We start from the raw sequence: 25,693 nt of genomic DNA, 5'->3' as shown, positions 1-25,693 counted from the left end.
ACCTTCCCTCATGCAGCAATATTTTATATCTTTTACAGACTGTTATCACGTCCTGCTCTAGGCTTCCCTCCTGTGGTCTAAGTTCTTCCCCCATGTCCTCAAAAGTCATGGAATTCAGTACTGCTGAGTATGATACCACTTTAAAGGAGGAAATCAGCAGGTTTAATATTATCTGCACTTGAAAACACTTCTCCCTCTACTGAAACCTTTTTTTGTAACAAAACCAAAACAGATTCCTAAAAGGCACATACAGTAAAGAGTTTTTTTGGTTTGTACAGAAGAAATGAGAGGAACATTAAATACAGAAGACCACATGTGCTTTTATGGGTGGAATAATAAAGTGGCAGCATAATGACCTGAGGTGTTAATCTGGAGTATGTTTAGGCTGGACACATTTTAGCCTCAGCTGTCACAAATCTTTTATCAAGTGAGGCTGGGCTGATACTGAGCACTTCAAGAAGTGAGGGGCTGATGTTGACCCAGTGGCTTCCTGTGTCAGCTGTATAAATGCACATCTGAGAACATCACCCTGCTGCTGAGGCTGAGTGCATGGGGAGGGCTTACCCCAGGGGGCATTGCTGTCTCAGCAGAGCACATCCTAAAGGATCTTTGCTCTTCAAGAATCACAGAACACTTTACAGGCCTTTTTATGTCCCTGTCTGTGAATACCTGGTATCAGTAATCAGCAACTTCTCACCTGCAAAGCAATCCTGTGATGTTACCTCCCACCTGCTATGTGTTTAGAGTCATCAGACAGGCTGGGGGATAGGCTGCTGTTGATATTGTGCTGCTTTTTTTCTCTTAATCTTTGAGTGAATAGTAGTACAATAAACTCAGTAGGATTTCCAGAGAATCCCTAGCAAGTCAGTTTTATGCTATTGGTAATCTCTTTATAAGATTAGTGTCTAGGATGTACATCTAGCAATTGAATTTTAAATAACAAGAGACTAGACTAAATCAGTTCAGGCCAAGCAAAAGTTTTACTCTTTCTAGTCAAGGTCTTTAGCAGCTGATTAAATGACTTGTTTTAAAAAAACAACAACAAAAAAATCTAGAAATTTCCAGAAAAAGATGTTGACTTTATTGTTGTTGATAATATATTTTCTCATCATCTGAAAAAGGAAATTCATTTAACCTTACTCGTAACTTCCTAACATCTGTACCTAGCATTTCCTTGTAATTTGTTATTTCACAATTTGATTTCTCCTTTTTGTTTTAATCCTGTAGACTTTCTTGGGGAACTATCTTTCTTGCATTGTCTTTCTGCTGACCAATCAAGTAGGAACACATCTTGTGCCTAGGAAATGCAATTATTTTAGCAAGAAACAGAAGATGATGCCAATTTTTTTTGCTATCAAATTTTTGCTAGAGGTGCTAAACAAATATGTTGCTACACTTAAAGCTATATTTCCACACCAGAGATTGTTTTTTTCCATTTATAATTTTTTCTTAACAAAATAAATATTTTAATGGTAAAATTCTACCTTGATAAAGCCAGGCTCCTATGCAACTGTAGGGACAGTGCCTAGTGGAAAACATAATCTTGTGTACTTGCTTTGTGATCTGAGTAATAAGAGATATGTGGCATTTCCTGAAACTCTGGCTGGCTCTTAGGGTGACTGTCACATAAGATTCACCTACTTCACAGGAAAAAAGGGGATTGTTTTTGAAACATTTTTCAGGTAGGCTTGGATGCTGGTCTCCCAATTGCATTTATTCAGAAATAAAGGTCATCAGGATAATGGTAATCTCATTTAGGAGGGAAATTTTTTTATAATATCTTGTGGAGTGAATTTCACCTAAATCCTATGAAATTGAATCCCGTCTCATCTCACACATGACAATTTGAGACTGACTTTTTCCTGGTAGTATTTTTTCACCCTGTAATTAAGGTGTAACATTTAAAAGCTGAGGCTGAATTTCTGTCTTTGGTATTTCACTGCTGGCTTGATCTCATGGGTTCTTCAGGTGTTTCTTGAGGAGACACAGCAGGAGACTATTGAGACATAACCTTCTGTGTACCACCTGCAGCATGATTTGCCTACAGTGAGAAGCCATTCTTATTTGTAGGCAAAATTTGTGCTGTGCACTCCTCTTTTTTTTTTTTTAGATGTGGCATGTGACAGAATATTTCCTTATTTAGCACTCAGAGGTTTCTATTCAACCATCCAGCATCTGAAGCTGAGGAGGACTGCTCACTGTCCTGTCTTCAGCAGGACTTTAATGCCCTCAACTCTGACCTCAGCAGCTCAGGTTTTGGTGAAGAGAAGAAAGGAAAGCAGCATCAGCAGTGATGGTGTCCAGGTTGCTGATAGTTCTTTCTCTCATTCGTGGTGCTTTGCAGCTGGCAGGTAAGTGTCTCCCACTTGCCTCTTGTAAAGGTGTCTGTGAAAGTGCTTCCATGTCCTCTGGCCTTTCTAGGTGGTCTACAGTGGTGTGGCCGTGCCTACAAGTACGTTTTTAGCTTGGGGGATAGAAACAGGAACCTCTTAATGGAAAGCAAGGGGCAAGGGCAGGATCTAACAGCAAAAAAATTAAAAATTGTTGTTGCAGTGGACTCCAATAACACCATGTTCTTATCTGGTATAAATGCAACAACTCACTGTCCATGTGAATGGGAAGCAGGATCTTATAACATATCCACTATGTATGTATATATATTTTGTATTAACCTTTTGCTTTGTATTGTTTTGTTTTACAGACATTGAAACATTTTCAATATACAGTAGGGTCAGCAAGCTTTGTCTTCAGGCAAACGTTGTGCAGTCAGTCAGAACTGCCACTTGCCATCAAGACAATGAATCACAAAAATTCAGGTGGATCACTGATCATCAGCTTATGAGTGTGAGACTGAAGCTTTGCCTTGGGGTGCCAGCAAAGGAGGATCATGCTGTGATCACCCTCTATCCCTGTAATCAAACCAGTGAGCTCCAGTGGTGGGAATGCAGAAATGAAAGCCTCCTTGCAATCCAAGGAGAAGATTTGTTTCTCAGTCCTGGCAATGAAGAACATGATAATGTTTTTTTAAAGAAGGGCATGAGTGCAAAGAATATGTGGAATATCTATGGGGGCATGAATGTTTTATGTTCCCAGGGATATGAAGGTACAAAAAGTTAATTCTTTCACCCTTTGCAGATTTATTTGTCAGTATTAAAATGTTTTGGATCTTTAGACTTAGCCATTCTGATTCCTTGGGTGACCATCAATGTTTTAGATAACCATGGGGCTGAGGGAGTTATCCTTGAATTTATTGTCATATTTATGGTCAAGTATATATTATATAGATACTATATATTTATATATTTATATTATATACTATACACAATATTTTAGTATGTGTCATAGTATATTAGTATTACAAGTATTATGAAATATATTATCTATATATTCTCCACATATATATTATAGATGAGTATGTACATATACATGTACTTTTATACTATATATAATTATTCTCTAAAGTCACATTGCTCACCATGCTGTGTCACTACATTGTTAACAGAGAGTATAAACACTGGTAAATTTCTTATACAGCAACGTGGAGATGAAATTGCATCCTGAAGCAAGAAGCATGATATCTGTAAACTGAGAAAGGGCTGGAAGTAGCTGTATATGTAGATAAACTGAGGCTTTTGTGACTGAGCAGATGAGGAGGCTCATGGCGTAATTATAATTACCCATGCAATTACAATTTGTGATTAGCTGAAGTCTTACTGTTCTGAATGTCTTTCCCACATTCCCACCTCAAAGGATATTTACAGTGCTCATCTCTCAGCCTTGCATATGGGACCTGCTCCACTGGATGTGAGATACAGAAATGGTTACTAGAATAAAAAACTGAGACAGATTGTCTAACCTTATGTTTACTTTTGCCAGGAGACAAGATTTCCAAATATTAGTTCTTCCTCTTGCACATTTTATATAATTCTTACAATTGTTTAAATTAGTAGTATCTTTGGATAGAGCTCTGGAGCCCTGTTTAGTTTGTAAGAGCATCTTGGTCAGAACAGAAATCTAGTGCCCTCACCTATGAAATATCACTTTTCTTCAGAATAGCACTTTTCTAAAACAACAACCTAAGTTTGAAAAAGTGTTGAAATTAATCTCACTGTACTTATTGGAAAGGTAATATGGAGAGCACTTCGAAATGCAATTCAGCCGTCAGCATAGGCTTCACATTTTTTGCAATGTACATTAATTAATTATTTTCCATCCTCAATAACTTTTTCCTTCTCAGAGACTTTTACACTGCTGGGAAATTCTTTTGGGGCACCCTGTGTGTTTCCTTTCATGTACAAGAAGCAGTGGTACAGTGAGTGCACGGACGTGGGCCGCTCAGAGGGGTGGCTCTGGTGTGCAACCACTGCCGACTACGACACAGACCAGCGGTATGGATTTTGCCCTTCAAAAAGTGAGTTACCTCTTGATGTTCCCTTCAGTGTGGTGGTGTCAAACCAACACTAGCAGACTATGACTATCTTTATAAAATCCCTATTTTACAAGATTTTAGTCTATGAGGTATGGCAGGATCCTGCAGTTTTCCACGCAAGGAGATACCGTGTTGCATAGAGACGTGGAGAAAAATGTTATTGAAGAGTGAACCAGCGTGCAGCTCCCACTGCTTCTAGGGGTATGGCTGAGCAGCACAATAATTTTGAGCTCCTCATTCTTTCCTGGGTAGAATTTGTGCTGTCACTGTTACATGACTCTTCTCTGAGGACACCTGTTGCAATGGATGTGGGCATAAAAATTACTACTGTAGGAAGATTAATGATGAAGTTAACACTCCAGTCTGTATGACTGTCATGTGAATATTTGTTTTGCTTAAGTAGAATGTGTTCTTTTATCCATACTATTGAGCCCTATTCATATTGCCTAGGAAGGTGTATTTCCACCCCTCCTGACAACGGCCTCCTAACCTTGACATTTCTCTAAAACTTTAATCAGTTTCTGAAAACTGTCTTCCAGCTGTGTGGTCACTTTCCCCCTCCATCTCTTTTATGGCAGAGGAGCTCTGCAGTCAGTGTGTTGAAGACTCTTCCTGGCACTTCTCAGATTTCCCCTGTATTCCTCCTCCCTCCTGTTCAGCACTATGTCTTTTACTAAGACATCCCTTTACCCTACTTGATTCAAGATGTGCTTTGATGTGGTTGAAAACCATATTAAAATATGATTACCAGGTCCCTACAAATATACCAAGGACACTGAGCCCTAAAGGCATGTGACATAGGGTCACCAAGTAATCTCCAAAGCTTTTGAAAGCCAGTCCCAGTTCTCAGTCCTTTTTTTGAATTCAATTTCATACTGATGTTTGCATATAATCAAATATGGGATTTGATTTTTATTGTGCTTGATTGAGCACATATAGGTCTTCAATAGACCAAAGTAATAAAATTTATCTGAAGAGGAGCACAACTGCTGCTCAGCACCATTGCAGTGCTCAAGCTCTGAAGCTGTGTGATAGGCACATCCAGGGGCTGTTTTCAAGGAGAGCATTTATCTAAGAACAGTTTTGATGCTAAATTCAGGTCTAGAGCTGATTCTCAGAGATCTCAGTGGAAACTGCTGCTCAGAAAGAGTACATATTTTTATAGATTCCGTCTAGGATTTCTTCCACAGCACTCTATGCAATATATTTTTCTATGCAACCCATTTGATTGTAATAATTCCTGAATTATGTATACTCATGGAGCAGGAAACAATATTTACCAGCTCTTCCTGTTATATGCCTTAACTATATCCTTGCCATCCTACCTGTAACATTTTTGGTGCTCTTGAAAGAACAGCACATGTAACATTTAATGAGAATACTATGCAAGAAGAACCTGAAACTAATTTTTCTGTGAGTGAGTTACTATAACCCCCCCAAATAATTATTTTCTCTGCAGATATAGACACGACCTGGGATACAGATCCATCAACAAATGTCCATTACCAAATAAACTCTGAATCAGCTCTCACATGGCACCAAGCCAGGCAGAGCTGTCAGCAGCAAAATGCAGAATTACTGAGTATCACAGACATTCATGAACAAACATACCTTAAAGGTAAGGCAGTAAAGCAAACCATGACTTACAGTAAATATCTGTTCAGTCAGTCATCATAGCTGAAGACTATTTAGTATTGTTTTGGCTAATGTCTAATTTAATGTCTAAATAGGCATAAGTAAACAAAATCTTGTAGAGTTTTCAAGTTTGTATCAGAATCACTGTCAAGTTTAAACAGAATTCAAAGTATTACAGCATCCTGTAACATAACAGTTTGACTTTCTATTAGAAATGGCATCTGATGTTAAATGATTTAAAAGATTTTTTTTTCAAGAGGAAAAAAATATGAATAGTAAACTCAAGTTTAATTTTTGGTCAAAAGAAACCTTTAAAACAGGTTGAATATTAAAAAGAAAAGACTGTGTTCTGCCAGAAATAAAAAGGTGTTTTGTGTCTAATGCAATTGGACATCTGTTTTTTCATTCATTTGACAAACTGAAAAATATCAGTTATTCATTGGTCTCAAGTTATGTCTTAACTTACCCATGTATTGCTGGAGAAATGGTAAGGGAGAAGCTCTCGTTCTTTTTAATGGTGAATTTAGCTTCTAAGAACTTTATTATTTTTGTTTATACTTACACTGTACCAATATTTCTCCTTAAATAAATCCAATGTTGTACAGAATGAGCCTATTCTTTTGGATATACTCTGTGAAATCCCATCCATCCTCATTTTACATTAAGTTGTAGAATAAAAGAGGAAGTTTTTTGTTTGGTTGCTTTTTTATAGTAATCAAAGCTTCTGCATGTTTTAATATATCAGATACCTCAGTATCTAGAGAGATTTGTAGTTAAATCTTCATTAATTGTAAGTCTTCCTAGAGACATTATTAGTGACTATTACTATTAAAAACATGCTATATAAAATAATTTATCTTCTTTTGCTTACTTAGAATTAACAGAAGGTACAGATTCTGCACTGTGGATTGGACTCAACAGACTGGACTTGAGGAGTGGATGGGAGTGGATAGGAGGAAGCCCTTTCCGGTACCTAAATTGGGCTCCAGGTAGCTGTGTCTTTGTTTGAATCTGTATTTCCAATGAAAAAGCATACATACCTCAAATACTGATTTATTGTCAGATATAAATGTCATGAGATATATATTTTAGCTTTGTGAAACCAGTACTCTGTTTCCTCAAAGCATACAGTTTTCTATTTCTTGTATCTATTGAGGGGGTTACATGTTCACACCCACTTGGATGATACTACAGTTCAGCTCCTCCCAAAGCTAGGGAAGGTGTTTGGGGCTCCCACTTCAGCCAAGAATGATTTCTCCTGTGCATTTTAGAGCTTAGAGCTCTATCTGTCTTTCCAAAAAGTTCATTGTTTTTTTCCCTGTACCTTTTCCAAAGGAAGCCCCTCTCCTGAATCGGCAAAGCTCTGTGGTGTTTTGAATCCTGACACAAAAGCTAAATGGCAAAACTGGGAATGTGACCAGAAACTTGGTTACATTTGTCAGAAAAGACACTTCACTTTGGTTTCCTCAGGTATGTTGATGTATGTTGATAACTAAAAGTGGAAGCTGTTGTCTGAATTGCTTGGCATTGACATTGAGAAAGATTAAAGAATTGAAATGAGAAATTTAGAAATAGACACTATTTCTTGTTCATCTGCTTTGTCTTTTACAACCATTGTACCCTTCCTAGGCTGATCTCCAGTCCCACAGCACACAGAATGAAACAGGTAAAAGAAAAGAAGGTCCAACTTGTCCCATTTGACCATGTTTTGGCAGTCAGGTCCCCCCTTTGCATACACACTACTGAGCATGGAAAGAACAAAACCAACATTTATTTTTCAGAAGAGGCATATCAGTAAATATAAGGAAAAGGAAAGAAAATTGACACATTGCGAAGATAAAAGATATTTTAATAGAAAAGATATTTTAAGTGTAGAAGGATTTCCTTGTTGGTGTTTCCCTGTGTATAGATCTAGCTGTAAATCTGGCTTTTACTCTGTGGATATAATTACTATTTTAAAAGTTTTAAGCATTCTGCATTAGGTACAGATAATTTCTGATTTATCTGACAAATTCATACTTAGTAATACAGAAGCTGTTAAAATTAATACATTAATGCATTTATTGTAGACATTGAAATGTATAAGAATCTTAGAATTTGTATTTAATAATATTTGTATTAAAAACCTTTTACTTTCAAATCTAAAAAATGCTAGATTTAGAATTTTAGTTGTATTTACTGGTTTGTGTCCATCATTTCCTTATACTGAGAATTCCCAAAAATTCTTTGTTTAGATCTTTTGCAGAAATGAGTGAAAATATTTTCAGTCATGTCCCTTGCATGGCATTTGAACTTCTCTATAACACTGATACCTCTTTGTAGGAGACATTGGGCCTATTACATGCCCAGATGGATGGATACCATATATAGATCACTGTTACAAGATCTTCAGGGAGAATAAAGCTTGGGAAGAAGCTTTGACCTCTTGTCACAAGGAAGGGAGCCACCTGGCCAGCATCCAAAGCCTTGAGGAGCACAGCTTTATGCTGTCTCGTCTTGGCTACAGTGAGTATCTTCAGTGGGGGTCTTTTGCCTTTGCCTTCATGTAGGAAGTAACAGATATCTGAAATGAGATGAAGTAATTACATTATCATGAAATACTGCAGCCAGTCTAATATGTCAGTGTGGTCTCTACATGGGCTTTTTAGCATCCCTGGAAGAAATATGAGGACTCTGCAGACACGCTTCCTCCCTCTCCTCCCTCTCCTCCCTCTCCTCCCTCTCCTCCCTCTCCTCCCTCTCCTCCCTCTCCTCCCTCTCCTCCCTCTCCTCCCTCTCCTCCCTCTCCTCCCTCTCCTCCCTCTCCTCCCTCTCCTCCCTCTCCTCCCTCTCCTCCCTCTCCTCCCTCTCCTCCCTCTCCTCCCTCTCCTCCCTCTCCTCCCTCTCCTCCCTCTCCTCCCTCTCCTCCCTCTCCTCCCTCTCCTCCCTCTCCTCCCTCTCCTCCCTCTCGTTCCCTTCCTTCCCTTCCTTCCTCCCTTCCCTTCCTTCCCTTCTTTTTTTTTGAATGCTGCCTAAATTTACCTTTCATTTTCCTTGCTTTCTTTTCATTATGAATGTCTAAATCCATAGGGTCATACGCTGGTTTAGGCCAGAAGGAACCCTGGAGGTCATTTGTTCCAACCTCATCTTGGAGCAGGGTCATCCTCAAAGTTGCTGCCAGCCTTCCCCCCACTGAGATCTGGATGCTGTCAAAACTCTTATTTTACTTAACCACTGATCTAGGGCTGGGGTCTGGCCTTAAGGGGTTTCTCTGCTTTTTCCATTTTTTTGAAAAAAGTTTTAAATGTTCATGCTTCAAGTTACATAAAAACAGTATTTTAAAACCAGACCAGTGCAGCAGCACCTAAAAAGTAACTATTCACACAGTTCTATTATATCACCATAGTGTATTAGCATTAGGATGGTAATTTACTCTTCTCCTACTGTTATAAGGAAGAAAAAGCAAAATTTTTTTATCCATTGTAGGAATTTCATTAATGCCTAATTTTCTGAAGCATACTTATTCTAATATATATGTCAAAATACCATTTCCTAAAATGATTATGGAACACGCTAAATAATTTTATGTTTCAGAAATTCATGACAGTGTTTATATAGAGCTGGAAAAGGTGCTGTGAAAAGGATTCAGTGGCATAAGAGATGTTTTCTAGTTCTGCATTTCCATGTTTTAGACCCAACAGACAAGCTATGGATTGGGCTGAACGATCGTAAAGTTCGAATGTATTTTGAATGGAGTGATGGTACCCCAGTGACATACACCAAATGGCACCTGGGAGAACCATCCACCACAAACAACAGCCCAGAGGATTGTGTTCTGATCAAGGGCCAGGTAACATTATCCAGTACATATTTTACTTTAATATTGAAACTATCTTTTTAATAAAAGAATAATGTGGCTAAGGCCAGACCAAAAAAAAAAAAAAAGGGACGTGAGAACAAAGGCTGAGCTTAAATATGACCTTTAATAAATAAATAGATAAATAAATAAAATTAAAGCATTACTACATCACTGAAATTTTCTGTTTAAGTTTTTTGAAAGTGAACAATGAAATCATTAGGGCTATAAAACTGGCTTCTTAATGTAGCTTGAGTACTTTCTTATGCTCCTTGTCTGGTGGTGTGTGAGGATCCCTGCTGACTCCTTTGTGCCTGCTCATTTACCTCCCTTCCTCTAAAGGGCCCTGTAGATAGGTCAGGAACCATCTCCCTGCACCCTCATCCCTTCTCATCACTGCTACTCATACTGTGCCACTATAGGCCAGTCTATTTCACTGAATGTGAGCAGATTTGGTTTTGTTATCAGCTAGGGGAACTGGATAAGGAAAGAAGTATTTCTGTTACAAAATGACAGGAGAAAGAAAATGAATAGTTTTTGTTATAAAGAAATTATTCATTTCCTGTAGATTATTTATCTTAATCTCATTGTGATTTCATTCTTCTTCCTGTCACAGGATGGCTATTGGGCAGACTATACCTGTGAGAAGAAAGCTGGCTACATTTGTAAAAGAAAACCAATAGCACAAGTATCTGAAGAAAAGGAAATTACTGATGCAGGTTGCAAGAAAGTGAGCATATAAGAATGGAACATTAATTTCCTGGATCAAATAAATACCTTGTCTGAGAATGTTCTATAATTATTTTAATTCTTTGTTGGATTTATTTATAGACAGGTTTTTTTGTGGTTTGTTTTTTTTAATTAATTAATTTCTTATCAGGATTCTCAGTTGCTTTAAACTTAGGAAAGTCGCTTACAGAAACTGCTTAGAGGGAATCTGTAATTTCATTGGATAGGCTTCTAAGTCATAATATTCAGGATTATTGTGCCTAATTATTTTCAGAATAATATAGAATAATATAGAATAGAATATAGAATAATATAGCTCACTTATATCACATTTACTTATCTGGAAATTCTAAAATAATGTTACAGGGCTGGAGAAGGTATGGGACCTACTGTTATTTTATTGGACATGTTCCAGCAACATTTTCAGTAGCAAACACCACTTGTGGAGGGGAAGAAGGTTATTTAGCCACAGTTGAAAGTAGGTATGATAATAACTTTTCCTTGGTTTTTAAATCTGTAAAGTTTTTGCGTTTGAAAGACAAAAAAAGTCTTCCTTTTTCTTATTGATATCTAGCATCAGAATACTATCACAGGGTCCTCTCCCCTAGTATGAAGCAAGGAAAAGGAAAAAAAGATTTGCTATCAGAATAGAAATGTAGGATTTGGATAAATTACTTTGTTTTCATCTGTGTCTGTATGATCCCTTTCACAGGTATGAACAAGCTTACCTGATCAGCCTTACCGGGCTGAGGCCTGACAAATATTTCTGGCTTGGTCTCTCTGACATGGAGGACCAAGGCACTTTCAGGTGGACCAATGGTGAAGTTGTCTCCTTCACACACTGGGGCACAGCAATGCCTGGTAGGTGTCATGAGAGTGGATGATGGTTGTGGTCCCTATTTGGGTTTGCATTGGTAATGTCCTCTGAATTTTATGCTTTAAGCTTTTAGTATATTTTATAAGAACTCACAGTTCCCAAACTCCATCTTTTAATTTGAAAGGGTTTACTCTGACCTGAAGCTTTATATTAGGACATCTGATATATTTACCCATAAGATTAACCTTGTTTGTCTCTTCTTCACAAAGAGATAAACAAGAGCTACAGGCAGTTCTGGAGACTGTTCCACACTCATTCCTCTTGTTTTAAAACTAGCCTTGGAGGAGAGACTCAGAGTGATTATAATATGGATTTTAAGCTAGAATTAAAAAAATTAGAGTATTAAGAAATGATCATACCATTACTTTTTTTTACTTGTGATGCAAATAAAATTGCATCCATGGAACCTTACTGTGCACGAGCATAAAAATTTAGAATTTAAAAAGCTGTGAGGTAATTTGCTCTCACTAAGGCATGATACCTCCCTCCTAGTGATCATTTGTCTGAAAAGTTTCACAAAAACCTTCAGGGAGATAATAAAATGTAAAATAAAATAAAAACAATAAAAATCACAAAAGACATAGAGTAATAAAAGTTCTGTAAATTCCACAAGAAGACTCAGGAGTCTGTGGTGCCAACAGATGATCAGACTATAGAGCAAGAACTTGGAGATCAGTCTGGAACAGTGAAGAAAAATCAGTTTCCTTGCATCTGTGTTCAATGAGGAAGCAATTCAGCTTTCTGTGTTGGAAAGTTTTTTTTGTAGTGTTGTGATTGGAGAGTCTATTTCAAGATGAAATGCCAGGAGAATTTCTTATCAAACAAATAGTTGAGATGAAGACTAGCAAGTCAGGCACTTCCACTAAAGCATACAAGAGCTGTAAAAGATTCAGTAAGTGAAATGTTTGCTTTAATGTGTAACTACCTTCTAAAACTTGACTTGTTAACAGGTGAAAAAAATCAAATTTGCTGCCAACTTTTAAAATTGTTTCAGGGTCATGAGAGGAAATGTAGACCAATGAGTCACTGGAAAACTAGGTGAATCTGTAATAAAGAATGAACTAAAGTAGATTTATTGGGAAAGATATATAACATGGCCTGTGTAAACGGAGGTTGTTTACACAGATCTTCTGTCCCTTGAGGAGCCAAAAGCAAACAAATAAGAGAAATCTAATTGGTGTGGTCTACCTCAATTACAAAAAGCCTTGTAGCTAATCTGACCTGACATATCAAAAGCTCTTACATGAATAAAAATTCAAAAGGCAGGGAAAGGAAAGGTTTTTATTATAGATGCCGTTTTTTAATGAGGAAAGATTATTCACTGGTACAGTCCCATGATGATATGTTCCAAAGCCTGTGCTGTTCAACAAACTTACAGACAATCTGGAGAAGGTAGAATAATGAGGTGACAAAACTCTGATGATACTATTTTTTTCTGATAGTGAAGATATGCCTGTGAGAATATGCAGGATGATCTCAGGAGAATGAGTGACTGAGCATGATCAGTAAAATGGCAGGTGAACTTTGATGTATGTAAAGAGATGTTCATAGGAAAAACCACATCGTGAACTGAAATAAAAACAGGCTTATAGCTAACATTTCAGGAGCCAGTTCTTCACACTATGTTAGGCAGGTCCATGAAAACATCACATCTGTGCTCAACAGGAATAAAAAAGGCAAGAAAATGTGAAGGATAGTTAGCAAATGAAGAAAGAACACAAATAAGCCATTGTATTATCCCGTTTGCATTTGACTGCATCGTGTGTGGTGTATGCACCTCTTGGAGAGTACACCAAAATAACATCAAACAGCACAGCACAAGCTACATCACAGCTCTGTTGAGATTTGTGTGTCTGCCCATGTTTTGTTTCTATCTATATGAAAATCTTTAATGACTGAGGTTATGTCAACTGATATAGAGCAACTTACAGTGAGTAGGAATTAATTCCTCACTTTAAAATGCAGGTTTTCACTGTAAAAATATATTTGCTTTCTACCTACAGAATTAATTGTGCAGGACATAAAATTTTTTTAAAATTACAATAAAACGCAGTATCATGAATGGATTGTGACTTCCTTAAACAGAAAGCTGCTCCTCAGCTGCAAAAAACCACTTACAATATAATCCTGCTACTCAAGTGTTGCTGTATGGCAAGAAGTGAATGGGCATTGCTCAAAGATTTAAGGTAAGATTTAAACAATTTAGACTGTATATGATATCCAGTGCAATTTTTGTTTCTTGTAAAGGAAATAAGCCAGGATGTGTAGCCATGAAAACTGGGACTGCAGCTGGATTATGGGATGTTCTTGACTGTGAGACAAAGCAAAAATATATATGCAAGCAGTGGGCAAAGGGTGCAACAGTTCCACCTATTCCAAGTACTGCTCTAGTCCCCACATGCCCTGAAGGTTGGATACCAAATGATGATTCTAATTCCTGTTTTAAAGTAAGTGCCTAGTTAAAAGGTGAAGGGCTTTGAACTGCTCTGTTTGGGCCACTTTATCCGCCTGTCACCATGTTTAGCTGGGGTAAAACTTCTGCTTATCCTCTGTTAATCTACCAAAATGTTAGACATCATACTGCAAATGTAAAGTAAGAGTTGTAAACTATCATGAGGCCACTCTTTTGCCTGTATCTTCAAACTTCTTCCTTGCCACCTTGCCTGTCCACCACAGCCATTCTCCTTTCCCTTCATCTGAGAGGTGGCCTGGGCTCTCCCCAGGTAAAACAAGTTAAAGGGAATTGGATTACATTCTAGAAATTCCTTCCATTTGTTTTTCACCACTACACCAATTAGTTAGATAGCTGTATAGCAAAACTTCTATGAACAGAGTTAATAATGCAGTTTCTCTTACGGACTTTTACTCGGTTTATATGAGACCTCATTTATGGGTGAGTGAGACTGTTTGTTTTATTTTATTATAACACATACAAAATGTTTTAAAGAAATCTCTCCACAGGGTTTCTGCAGAAGAAATAGTCCAAAGAAATCGTGGTATGAAGCTCGAGAGTTTTGTAGACAAATAGGAGGGGACCTGGTCACCATTAACAATGAATATGAGATGTTATTTCTAGAAAGAGCAATGTCGTGAGTATCTGCTGTAGTATACTAAGTGTGAGGGATATTTCATATGAACTCTTATAAATGTTCTTAGAGGATTTCTGAAGTATATGGATTCATCAAAAGCTAAAATACCTGCAATACTTTGAAATATTTTCTACTAACAAATGTTTTTAGCTGTTTCATGAGAAAAAAAGTTGTTATATTCAAGAAATTGCAACAACTCAACAAACGGTGCTGTGATTAATGTTTTAGAAATACATGAAACTGGTGGGGGGCTAGTATTTTTAGTAGGGTAGAAAACATGACCAATATATTTACTTTTGACTCACCGTGAAGTAGTCAATGCTAAAACCACTTTCTGAATCTGTGAAGGCCTCCTTTAAGAAAACAGGACATAGAGGAAATGCAGGATCAGTACTGCCAATAACTGATAAACCATGGAGCCACATAATTATTAAGATATTACTGTGAAGAACATATGCATCTGTATGTCCTTTACCAGAGATAATAGTGTTATTATTACAACTCCACTGTGCTTTACAGTGCTTTTTAGAAAGTTTAATGATGTGTTTCTGGATGCTGTTTGTGGTGATATTTACACACTCCTATACCTTGTAATTTCTAGTGATGCTAGATGTAGATTTAAAGAAGTTTGGCTTGGTATATTTTCCTTGAATCCAAATGAAGGATTTGCCTGGAGTGATGGCTCTCCAGTGAGTATTTTAATTTTTCATCAAATTTGATTGCTTAAGGCTTTTTGGGGTTTCTACATGAGCTTTATGGGTTACTGCTGTTACACCCCTCAAAGCGAACTCTAATCCTGCAAAATATTTGCCTGGCTGTTGACCTTTATAATCACGACTAAAATCACAGCAATACATTTGAATACATGGATACCATCTATCTCATTATGATCTGTACCTTTCTGCACAGCAAACCAACATATTTTTGTTTCCAAGAGCATAATATGAACCCATAATGTGAGAATAGAAAAGTTGGTTATATCAGACCTTGTATCCTGCCTCTGACAGAGGCCAGCAGCATCCTAAGAGCCAAATAAACAGCAAACATATTTCACAGTATCCTCTTGCATCCCCCAGCAAGTGATGTCAAGTGATGACTCAAGGTCTTTCAGAGCCAGAGTTCAGATTTGTAATCTTCATTGATTTCCATGTACTTATCCAGTTATCTCTCAAGTCTGTGTAAATATCCACAGATATGTGAAATACTCCTGCAGGATTCCACAGCTTATTGCCCTCCCTTTACTCCTGCACTCTGTTTCCTACTTTTTAACCCAAGCAAGGACGCTGCTGTTCTCTTGTCACATATTAGTTTCCTTAAATGTTTAGAGATGAGATCTTATCAAGAACTTTTTAAAAATCCCAAGTAGTTTATATTGAATGGTTTTCTATTCCCATTTGGATGTTAGTTTCTTCAGAGGTGACTCCACTAGGCTTGTGGACTTTCCCTCCCAAAAGCCACACTTATCATCCTCATTAAACTTTGAGAAGGGAAGATGTGAATGTTGAGTTGATGCCTGATATGGTCACTACCACTGGACACGTTAGACAGTATAATTTTGAACCAGGTCACAGCTGATGAAATGAAAACTACCTTGTCTTCACGTAATTAGCAAGAATGGAATGGTGTTGAAGTTCATAGCTAGGTGAAGTTCATTAGAAACAGTCCATTTGCCTGCTTCTATTCTGGCTGTGTCTAGGGTTTGAGATCCAAATCAGAGGAAAAGCCCTCCATGGAAGCCTCATCTCCTGAAATCATGCTAAAACTCTAATACTTGCTTCTTTCCCTCTACTTGCACCTCTTTTTTTGGAGAGACAGAATCCTTCAGACAAACCAAGTTTCTTTCTGTCTGCTAATGGAAACTAAAACTGTTGAAAAAGATGAAGAGTGTAACAAAGATGATTTCTTCTATAGGTTAGGTACACAGACTGGGATGAGGAATCAAGAAATTTAAGAGGACACAAGTTCTGTGGCGTTTTGAATGAGAGGCGTTCTAAAGCGAAATGGGAGCCTTGGGTCTGTGAAGTACAGTTTCACTGGGTTTGTCAAATAAAAAAAGGTAGATTAATTCTTTTTAAGCAAGAAATTTAAATAACTTTGTAAGTAGTTGCTTTCTTATATAACGTTCTGGAGAAAGACACAAAACCCTGAAAACTACTTTTCCCAAATGGAGGTAAAGAGCATTAAATAATATATCATGAGCCACAAATTCTCAGTTATAGATGATGAGAATAAATAAATGTATTTCTTCATGTAAATTAGGATGTATAAGTAGCCTATGTGTTTCCAAGTGTTTCATAGCTTGCAAACTTTCTGAAAATATTAAAAAGCTGTCCTTAAATTTGACATGCTACGGAGATATGTCATGCCTTTCATTCTCTTGTTTTGCAGGAGTACCATTAAAACCTGAACCAACCGACATGTATGGTAGGTTTTTGCATATATTTATGCATCCTGTTAATTAGTTTTTATCCAAATTGTTATTCTTGTATGAGCTTTTGTGCTCTACAGATTCAAAATTTAAGGCCACCGTATTTATCTTCCAGCATATAAAACCACTGCAGATGGATGGGTCATATATGAAGATCATCTATATTATATCAGCAAAGAAGATGCCTCCATGGAAAGAGCCCGGGAGTTTTGCAGAATTAATTCTGCAGACCTGGCTGTTGTTAATAGTAATAGTGAGAGAAGGTTCCTAAGGAGAGCACTAAAGAAAAATGTAAGAATCATTATTAACACACACCCTAAACTAGCACATGCTTTTGAAAATCTACTTCCAAAACTTGAATTACCGCAGTAATAGGGCCATCAGTTTTACACTAATGAAATTTGCCTGAGATTAGATCTATGAAATTCTCCCCCAAAACCAATCTTTTGTCTCTTGGGAATTGGTCTCTTGCTCTGTGCCAGGTGGTGAGGCAGGCTGGTGGGAAGAGGGATGGGGCAGTGTGCCAGCTGTCCTGGCTTGGGAAGCAGCTGCTGTGGGAGGCAGCCTTGATGTTGGCTGGAGATGGTGCTGCAGTCCTGGATGGAGAATGAGAGATGTGCACCAGTTTCTGACTTAAGATCTGCTTCTCTCCTACCATATGCTAAGGATCTTCAGTCCTGCAGGACTCGGCTCTGATGCTCCAGATGAAAAACTGGGTTCTGCTTCTGAGTGTAGAAAAGCATTGCTGCTGCTTAACTGTGAGCTTTACTGCTGTCATCTTCAGTGGCTGCTGTGGGGGTCTAATCAAAGGCACATCCATCTAGGCTTATCACTTCAAAGGTAATTATTTCTTCGGTATTTTGTTTTTTAAATTAAAGTGGTATCTTTCTGTTTCAGGAAGATTACTGGAGGGAGTCAGCATACTTCATTGGTCTAAAAGTGAGTCTTGATAAAAAGTTTAGGTAAGTTAAGATGCTCGTTGCAGCTCTTGACATGTAGAAAAAAATACAGTTTTTATGTAAGTGGGAATACTAAATGTGTTGTTTTCAAGGACTGAAGGCAGTTCTAGATAAAAAGTACAAAGCAAAATGAAATAGTTCTAGAATATTCTCAAGTTAAATAGTTTTCCCCCAAAAGAAAAGAACATTTATTTCTTCAGTAAACACTTGCCCGGAGAAAGGCTTGGCAGCTGTATCCCCCATACACGTTTTCTCAAGTTTCTTTTAAATATTTGTCCCTTCATTGGAGTAATACTTTATTATGCTGGATTTTATGCCCATAGATGTACAGACACTTAACATCACACACCCTTAACTTATGCACCACCCCACAGAACGAAGCTTTCACCTTCTTTATAGCTGTACATTATAGCTTCAGAGAGATCCTCCAGAATTAGAAACTAGGGGGCAATGAGTACAAAAGCTTCTCCTAACAGAAGTTTTAAGGTGGCCTCTGCAAATTCCCTTCCTGAAAGAGAAAAGTCAGCAGAAATTTATGGTATAGTAAAAATCAACAAAAATATTATGAAAAAACCCAGTGGAAATAAAATTAAAGTAGAAGATACTGAAGACCATGGTACTGATGCTGCCTACCTTTCCATCTGCTAGCTAGGGCACATCTGAGAGGTTAAAGACTATGCTTCTAACTTTGACCTGAAACAGATTTAGAGATTTGACACCACAGGAACAGTCAGACATTGGAATAATCTCAGTAGCCTGTATTCACCAACACTGAACACTTCTGACTCAGCTCTAAAAGCTTCTGGGCCACCTCATGTAAACTCATCTAAAAATCATGTTCTACCTAGAATTCTAGACCAGATGTTTCTTAAGGTTCCTTCCAATCTATAATTTTATGATTATATGATTTTTCAAAACTTATTATCTTGCCACTGTTGAGTGTCTGCAAATCACTAACCTTGGAAAGGACAGAAGAGGATTGGGAAGAGACAAGCTGGGAGTGACTGAGTCAGTGCATGACTCTAACCTCCTGATTTAGGGCAAAATCAGGACAAATGAGGGATACAAGGCATTGCTTGTGTCTAGTGAGCATCTCCTTTATTTTAGGTCAAGTGTGTCATCACCAGCAAGAGGTATATGAGAGAGCTGAGGTTGTTTCCCACTTCAGACTGAGTGACTTCAATTCTGAAATATTGATTAAAATTCAGACCAAAATCCATTTCCTTAATAGTACTATATTAAAGTAAAAAGCATGGAAGCATAAAGAAAAAAAAATGTCAATTTTGATACTTCAATAAGTGTGGAGTTTCCAGAGATGAATGAATAGAAATAACTTATGGAGATATTTTTCTTTTGGATAAAATCCACACGAAAGCATTTTTGTCCTTTTTTTTTAATTTATGAAAATGTTAGGAATGCTCAGGCTGAGGAGTATAATATTATCTAGCAATACAATGAATCAGTTAAGATGAATAACACAATATACTGCTCTATATTACATGTTGTGGCTAACTGAAAAACTATCTGTTATTAAATGGTGTATGATCACTTCTGCCCATAAATGGAAAACACTTTCCATTAGTGTTTTCTTCTTCTATTTTGTAATCAGTAATGTTTTACATAAATTTATTCAAATTAGAATAATCAGGTAAGGAGAGAAAAATCTGTAACTCTCCTCCCTTCTAGTTTCAGCCAGGTCCCATTAATGCTCATGAGTCTTCTTAATTATGAGATATTAATTAGGATTCTCATCTCACGGTTGAAATGTTTTAGTCAGTAACTTGTGTATCTGTTTTCTTTAAGCTGGATAGATGGGACTCCAGTAACCTATGTGGCTTGGGCTCCTAATGAACCCAACTTTGGAAATAATGAGGAAAATTGTGTGGTTATGTTGCCAGGGCATGGTAAGTAACAAGGCTAAACTATTAGATTGTACCTTCAGCTGCCTCCATGTCTTGGAGTGCAGCCCACCCAGTGTAAATTTCCCACAGAAACAGTGCCACAACTTTCACCTCTCTGTATGTACCTCATAGAATGAAGTTAATTGATGACCAGAGTACACCTTCTGTGTCACTTGTCCTTGTTTTCCAGTTCTTTATTATTTTTTCAATTGCTAGACAGTAGCCCAGTAACTAACAGTGATGAGAAGCTGAAATACATCAACTTCAGTTTGTAAAAAAAATAGCTGAGTGGATGTAGTGAGTGGCTCTTTTACTCACTTTAATGGTCTGGAAAGTAGAGATGTAACTCTTTGTAATTCTAAATAAGAACTGATAGGTTATTGTTACAAATATTATACCATCTGGATTTGCTTATTCAGTTCCATTATTTTTTAGGCTTGTGGATTGATATAAACTGTGCCTCACCTAATCGGTTTGTATGTGAAAAACATAACAGTTCTATTAATTCAACATTTGCTTCTCCGTTGCCTCCCGGAGGATGTCCAGAAAGTTGGCTTTTCTTTAACAACAAGGTATGTCAATAAGTTCCTGCAATAAATTGTTTACAGCAGTGGAACTGAGGAAAAGAACTGCAAAAATATGTTTTTTTTTTAATTATAATATAAAACTGGAGAGTAATTATCCAGTCAGAACATGCTGGCTGGATGGTTGGCCTTTTTTGGACATAGACACCTAACTTAGCAGAGACGTACAGTAAAAGTAGATGTATGATGAATAAAATTCAGAAAACATAATTTATGCAGGCTTAAAGCACACTGTTACTGCTGAAGAAAACTTCTCCTGCTCTCCTGTTCTCTGTATTTATAGAAGGAACCGAAAGTTGTGACATTCAGTCTTGAAAACAAAGCCGTTCAGGTGGAATGATTTAGTGAGAATGCATATGATCAATTCCTTTGATTAGTAAAAGGTTCCCAAAACTCTGAGTTCAGAAAGAGGATGCCAAACTACAATTGTTTTCAGCAGAGTTTGCTTTCAGAGACAGGTCCTCATTGCTGTAACAGAATTTGTGCTAATCTGAGTTAAAGCTCTTGTCTACTTTTAAAGTCTTGTCTGCTTTTTTTTGTCTACTTTTTTCTTGTCTACTTTTTTTTTTTTTTGTGCTACTATTGAGTCCTCAGAATGCTAGGTCAACTTGCCAAAAGATATTTCATATTCTTTGGTGGAATGAGCAGTCATAAACACAGTCATTAAAAGAAGAAGGTGGCACAGTAGCTGCAGCTGTGTCACTCAGAGGAACTTTATCTTGGTTTTAAGCAATCCCACTGTTACTGCAGGAAGCAGGATGATGAAAATGCGGGAAGAGGTTATGTAATTGGCATCATTAGAACCAGTTCAGATAACACTAGACTGCAGGATTACACAGTCTGCAAGGAAAGGGACTAAGTATCTACCTGCATACACATACTTACTCTCCACTCTTGCGCTTTGTGCCTTTTTCTAGTCCTGATTTCTTTTTCAGGAGAAATGTTCATTCTAATCAATATTAGTCATATGCAACAGGTCCCGTATTTGCTCAATTGAATGAAGTGCTTTTTTTTCCCCCCAGTGTTTCAAAATATTTTCTTCAAATACAACAAGAAAGCTCACGTGGCATGTTGCTCGAGATGCTTGTATTGATTTGGGAGGAAACCTGGCTACCATACAAAATGAACAAGTCCAAGGTACATATATGGTTCCCATTGAAAAAAAGGTATATTACTCTCCCACTAAACAAACACTATGATCTCCAAAATATACTACAGATTTATCTCTCCAAAATTGTGTATTAGGAAGGTCAGTTTATGCTTGGTTCTCACTCAGAAGTGTGAAACAATAGCTACATTATGTCATACAAGGAATAAAATGCATTTCTCATTCTTTCGCTTGTTTGGTTTTCATGAAACTTCCAATCTGTATGAGTGTGGTTGCAAAGATATCTCAAACTCAGATACATCTCTATTTTCTCTCTCTCTCATTGGCAATATGATTTGTTGGAATCATCTGTGCATGTGTGCATACTTAGATGTGAAGAGCACTTTTATAATTTGCTTCAGAGCTTTTTTTTTTTTTGGCTATTTTTTCAACCTTAATGGTTGTGTAAAAAATGTTGCTACAAGTTCTTATCTAAACATCTACTAAAGGCAGATGGGTTTTGTTGTGGGAAATCTTATCCTTTTAATATGGCCCCAGTTCTGGGCTTTTGCACATTTTTCCTATTTTGGTCAGGTCATGATAAGCTTTCCTTAACGAGAAGTCTTTGCTTCCCTGCAGCTTTCCTTTTCTATCACTTAAAGGATGCCATGACTGATGTCTGGATTGGGTTGAATGATGTCAACCAAGAATCCCTATTTCTTTGGACAGATGGAAGCACTGTTTCCTACACCAACTGGTTTAATGGTGCACCAGAAAAGAAGCAAAGCTTCTTCGACTATTATGACTGGGAAGAGTTGACAGACATTACTGTGGAGGTACAGAACACTTAAGTAACCTCTATATCTTAGGCAGCTGAGTAATTTTCCTAAAAGGGAAGTTACAGCAGCAATAACAAGATGCTGAACAAGTCCTTACGTAAGCAGAAAGGGGCTTAGAGAATCACCATATAATCATTCCAAATAGACCAAAAATATTTGGCAGAGGTTCTGTAGAAGAGGGACTTTGTGCTTTGACCTATTGCAAAATGCTAGTTCTGTAAAGCAAGCCAAAAGAGGTCTCTATTACATCAGTACCTCCCCAAACTGCATTACCACAAACATTCAAGTTGCAACATCAAACACAGAAAAGTTATGGTAAGCCAAAACTGAGATTGTTGGTGCAACCTCAATTTGTCTGTCTACATATCCCTCTCCTGGCTAGCCTGCCCCCACACTGTTTTACCAGTTTCAGGTGGTAGGAAAGGATATCTTCAGTAAAAGGACTATTGCTCTGCTGAAATATGATGAAAATCTGAAAGATGGTCTCAGACAATCCTGAAAACAGGAGAGTCATGAAGGAATTCTTGAGGTTATTAGAAATAAGGAAGAAAAGGGAAAATTTGGTTGTTACAAAAGACATCTGATAGTGATAACTTGAAAATGACTGCAAACAACAAGTAAAGAGTACTTGCCTTCTACAATATAATCATTTTGGTTAAGATAAATCCAGACTAATAATAGTCCTTTTATTATTTTTCTCACTGGTGGAAACATTCTTAAGAAGTTCTACATTACTGTAAATTAGAACTAAGAAAACATAGTCCAGATACACTAGTCATACCAGTATTCATTTAAGGATTCCTAAAAAAACTGGTGAAATTATTTTTGCAGACCTTTCTTTCAGACCTTGACTGGCACCCATGAAAGCCAGTGGTTCAAATTTCAGGGGTCATTAATAAATACCAGGTCAAGCAGTTTGGCAGAAGTCTGTCAAATTTGGACAAATTATGTAAGTGCTCAATCAGCACTTCTCCCCTCCTCCTTTCTCTGCCATCAGGCTTTCACTAGGGGTATAGGAGCTTCAGCACATCACCTCCTGATCACCTTTTGTAATGTCTCTGTATCTTCCTCTCTCCTTCAGACAGATTGTGTCTTCATCATGAAGTCAGAGGGGAAATGGAGAGATGACAGCTGTGACAATGAGAGAGGCTACATATGCCAGATGAATTCTCGTGAGTTCTGTTTAGTCCAGACTCCTAGACAGAATAAGAATCTCAGTTAGAAAACCTGAATATACAAACCAATATGATTTCTCTAAGCTTTGAAACTCATTCTGAGTCTCTCAGACTTTCAGAGCTCCATCACTCTTAAGGCTTTACTGTTTTTAAAGTACAATTTGTTTCACAGAAATTGCTGGAGAGGGACTACTCTCTTAAATAGGGATTTGCACCTAAATTATGAACACTGGAGAATAATAAATGGAAATAGATTTCTTTTCAGTGAAGTATGAGGCTTTTAAGCATCCTCTTTAAATGCAGTATCAAACCATGCCCTTACAGTGATCTCCCTGTGCTACTTCTGTCTCCAAGCAGAGCATTTATTCCTCTGTAAACATTTCTACTGAATGCCACATGATGTCTCTTAAAATATAGAGCCCCTTGGCTATGTCTTTGCTGTTGAAGAATATAGATATTTTTTACACCAAAATGAGTAATGAATACTGACTCTTCTGCTTTAGAACTGTAATTATTCAAATCTCTGCTGCCCAGCTATATAATGAGAGTACAGAAGGCAAAGCACAGATAACAAAACTGTTTTGCCTCATCTTTATTGCAGCATTAGTAAGAACTATTTGCACCCACTGCCTTCAGTCAGCTCCTTCAGGCTGTTCACTTTCAACATTGCCAACTGGCTTGTAGGAACCCTCTGTCCCTGCCTTAGGGGGGCATTTTAATCTTGTTTAGTTCCAGCAACAGCTGTTTCCTAAACATGTACAATCCTGAGGGTAGAAACAGCCACTCCCTGACTCAAGTGTGCAGTTAATATTTAGGGAGACCTTACAAACAGTCTAATGACTTTTGAGTCAACAGCAAGTGGTGATCAATTAACATCACCTATCAATATCTCAGGCTGTGATAACATGGTGCAAGAGTAAATGTTTTAAATACTAAGCCCTAAGTCCTCTCCACCAGAAATAGGAGTGTACTCAGGTATCCAGATTTAGTCAAAATGTCAAGTACAGGAACTCAAATATCTGATTTACAAGTCGCAGTCTGCACTAGTCAGACCTGTAAGAGGAATGCTCTCTACTTCAGGGCATCCAGGATTTCACTTAGCATTTTACATTAACAAATTTAGTCCCAAACCTGTGACTTTTTTGCGTTTGGTTTTGTGGTGCTTTTTTTTTTTTTAAGTTAAAATTTTTTCATGAGTTGGATTAACATTTTGACTTATTGACACTGGACCTTTTGATCTATCTTTTGAAAGCTTCAGTGCTAGGAATGAGTGGTATGTTTTGAATTCCTGAATCCAATTTTTTCTGCCTAGTTACCACCCAATCTGAAGTACCAACAACAAATCCATCCTCTGGCTTTGTCCGTTATGGTGACAGTAGCTACTCAGTCATTTCATCTGAAATGCAATGGGAAGAGGCCAGGAAAAATTGTCAAGACCAATCTGCAGAACTTGCCAGCATTCCAGATGCCTACATCCACTCATTCCTGTGGATCCAGATGTTGAAATATGGAAAACCTGTATGGATTGGTCTAAACAGCAACATGGTAAGTGCTGGACAGGCAGGATGTGCAGATGCTTGATGGGCTCTCCTCCTCTTTATAGACCGGTTGGATGCCCAATTTTTAACAGTGCTGAAACAACTGCACTCTGGATGGCTTCACTGTATAATTGGACTTCCAGTGGCCCTGTTAGTTACTCAAAGCCTTTCATGCACTAGATAGAGTGAAGAGTCACAGAAAAGGTTAAACAGGAAGCAACAGATGAAAATAGAAAGCTCTAGAAATGATAGAAGAGATAAAGGTGCAGAGTGAGACTGACAAGCCAGGATATGCAGCCATTCTGAAAGTCTAAATCCCTACCATATAGAGGGTTACTTATAGCTATTATTATTATGGCAATAAAAATTATAATAAGTTTTATATAGAAAGATTTCAAGATTACTTTGACTATTTCATGTCAAGTAATCTTTATTCACTAAATAGCTCCTAGTTTTAATTTAAATGAAGTAGAGTGGAGGGGATCAGTTCTCTGTAATTACTTCTCTTGCTATGACATCTACTGAATGATCTAAGATGGATTCATTTGAGTTTCTTGCCATATTGTAGAAGTTTTTATTATTTCAGAA

General features: G+C 37.5%; 1 protein-coding gene across 1 annotated transcript in view; it reads left to right on the top strand.

Moving 5' to 3' along the window:
- Nucleotides 1-2,158: 2,158 nt before the first annotated feature.
- The window catches only part of LOC139792167 (macrophage mannose receptor 1-like), a 29,290-nt gene continuing 5,755 nt past the window's right edge, over nt 2,159-25,693 (top strand). The window contains exons 1-24 of the mRNA XM_071735111.1: nt 2,159-2,351; nt 2,702-3,103; nt 4,238-4,411; nt 5,889-6,047; nt 6,940-7,053; nt 7,400-7,534; nt 8,387-8,569; nt 9,736-9,893; nt 10,516-10,629; nt 10,995-11,110; nt 11,341-11,489; nt 13,753-13,952; nt 14,467-14,594; nt 15,196-15,283; nt 16,506-16,650; nt 16,983-17,018; nt 17,138-17,313; nt 17,920-17,984; nt 19,785-19,885; nt 20,318-20,454; nt 21,489-21,603; nt 22,193-22,389; nt 23,474-23,564; nt 24,880-25,112. Coding sequence (XP_071591212.1) covers nt 2,294-2,351; nt 2,702-3,103; nt 4,238-4,411; nt 5,889-6,047; nt 6,940-7,053; nt 7,400-7,534; nt 8,387-8,569; nt 9,736-9,893; nt 10,516-10,629; nt 10,995-11,110; nt 11,341-11,489; nt 13,753-13,952; nt 14,467-14,594; nt 15,196-15,283; nt 16,506-16,650; nt 16,983-17,018; nt 17,138-17,313; nt 17,920-17,984; nt 19,785-19,885; nt 20,318-20,454; nt 21,489-21,603; nt 22,193-22,389; nt 23,474-23,564; nt 24,880-25,112 — 3,474 coding nt within the window. The 5' untranslated portion in view covers nt 2,159-2,293. The remainder of the gene's footprint in view (nt 2,352-2,701; nt 3,104-4,237; nt 4,412-5,888; nt 6,048-6,939; nt 7,054-7,399; nt 7,535-8,386; nt 8,570-9,735; nt 9,894-10,515; nt 10,630-10,994; nt 11,111-11,340; nt 11,490-13,752; nt 13,953-14,466; nt 14,595-15,195; nt 15,284-16,505; nt 16,651-16,982; nt 17,019-17,137; nt 17,314-17,919; nt 17,985-19,784; nt 19,886-20,317; nt 20,455-21,488; nt 21,604-22,192; nt 22,390-23,473; nt 23,565-24,879; nt 25,113-25,693) is intronic.

The sequence above is a fragment of the Heliangelus exortis genome, chromosome 2, assembly GCF_036169615.1.
Source record: "Heliangelus exortis chromosome 2, bHelExo1.hap1, whole genome shotgun sequence".
Taxonomy (NCBI): Eukaryota; Metazoa; Chordata; class Aves; order Apodiformes; family Trochilidae; genus Heliangelus; species Heliangelus exortis.
The sequence above is the reverse complement of the archived record's forward strand: the minus strand, read 5'-3'. Positions and strand labels throughout refer to the sequence as shown.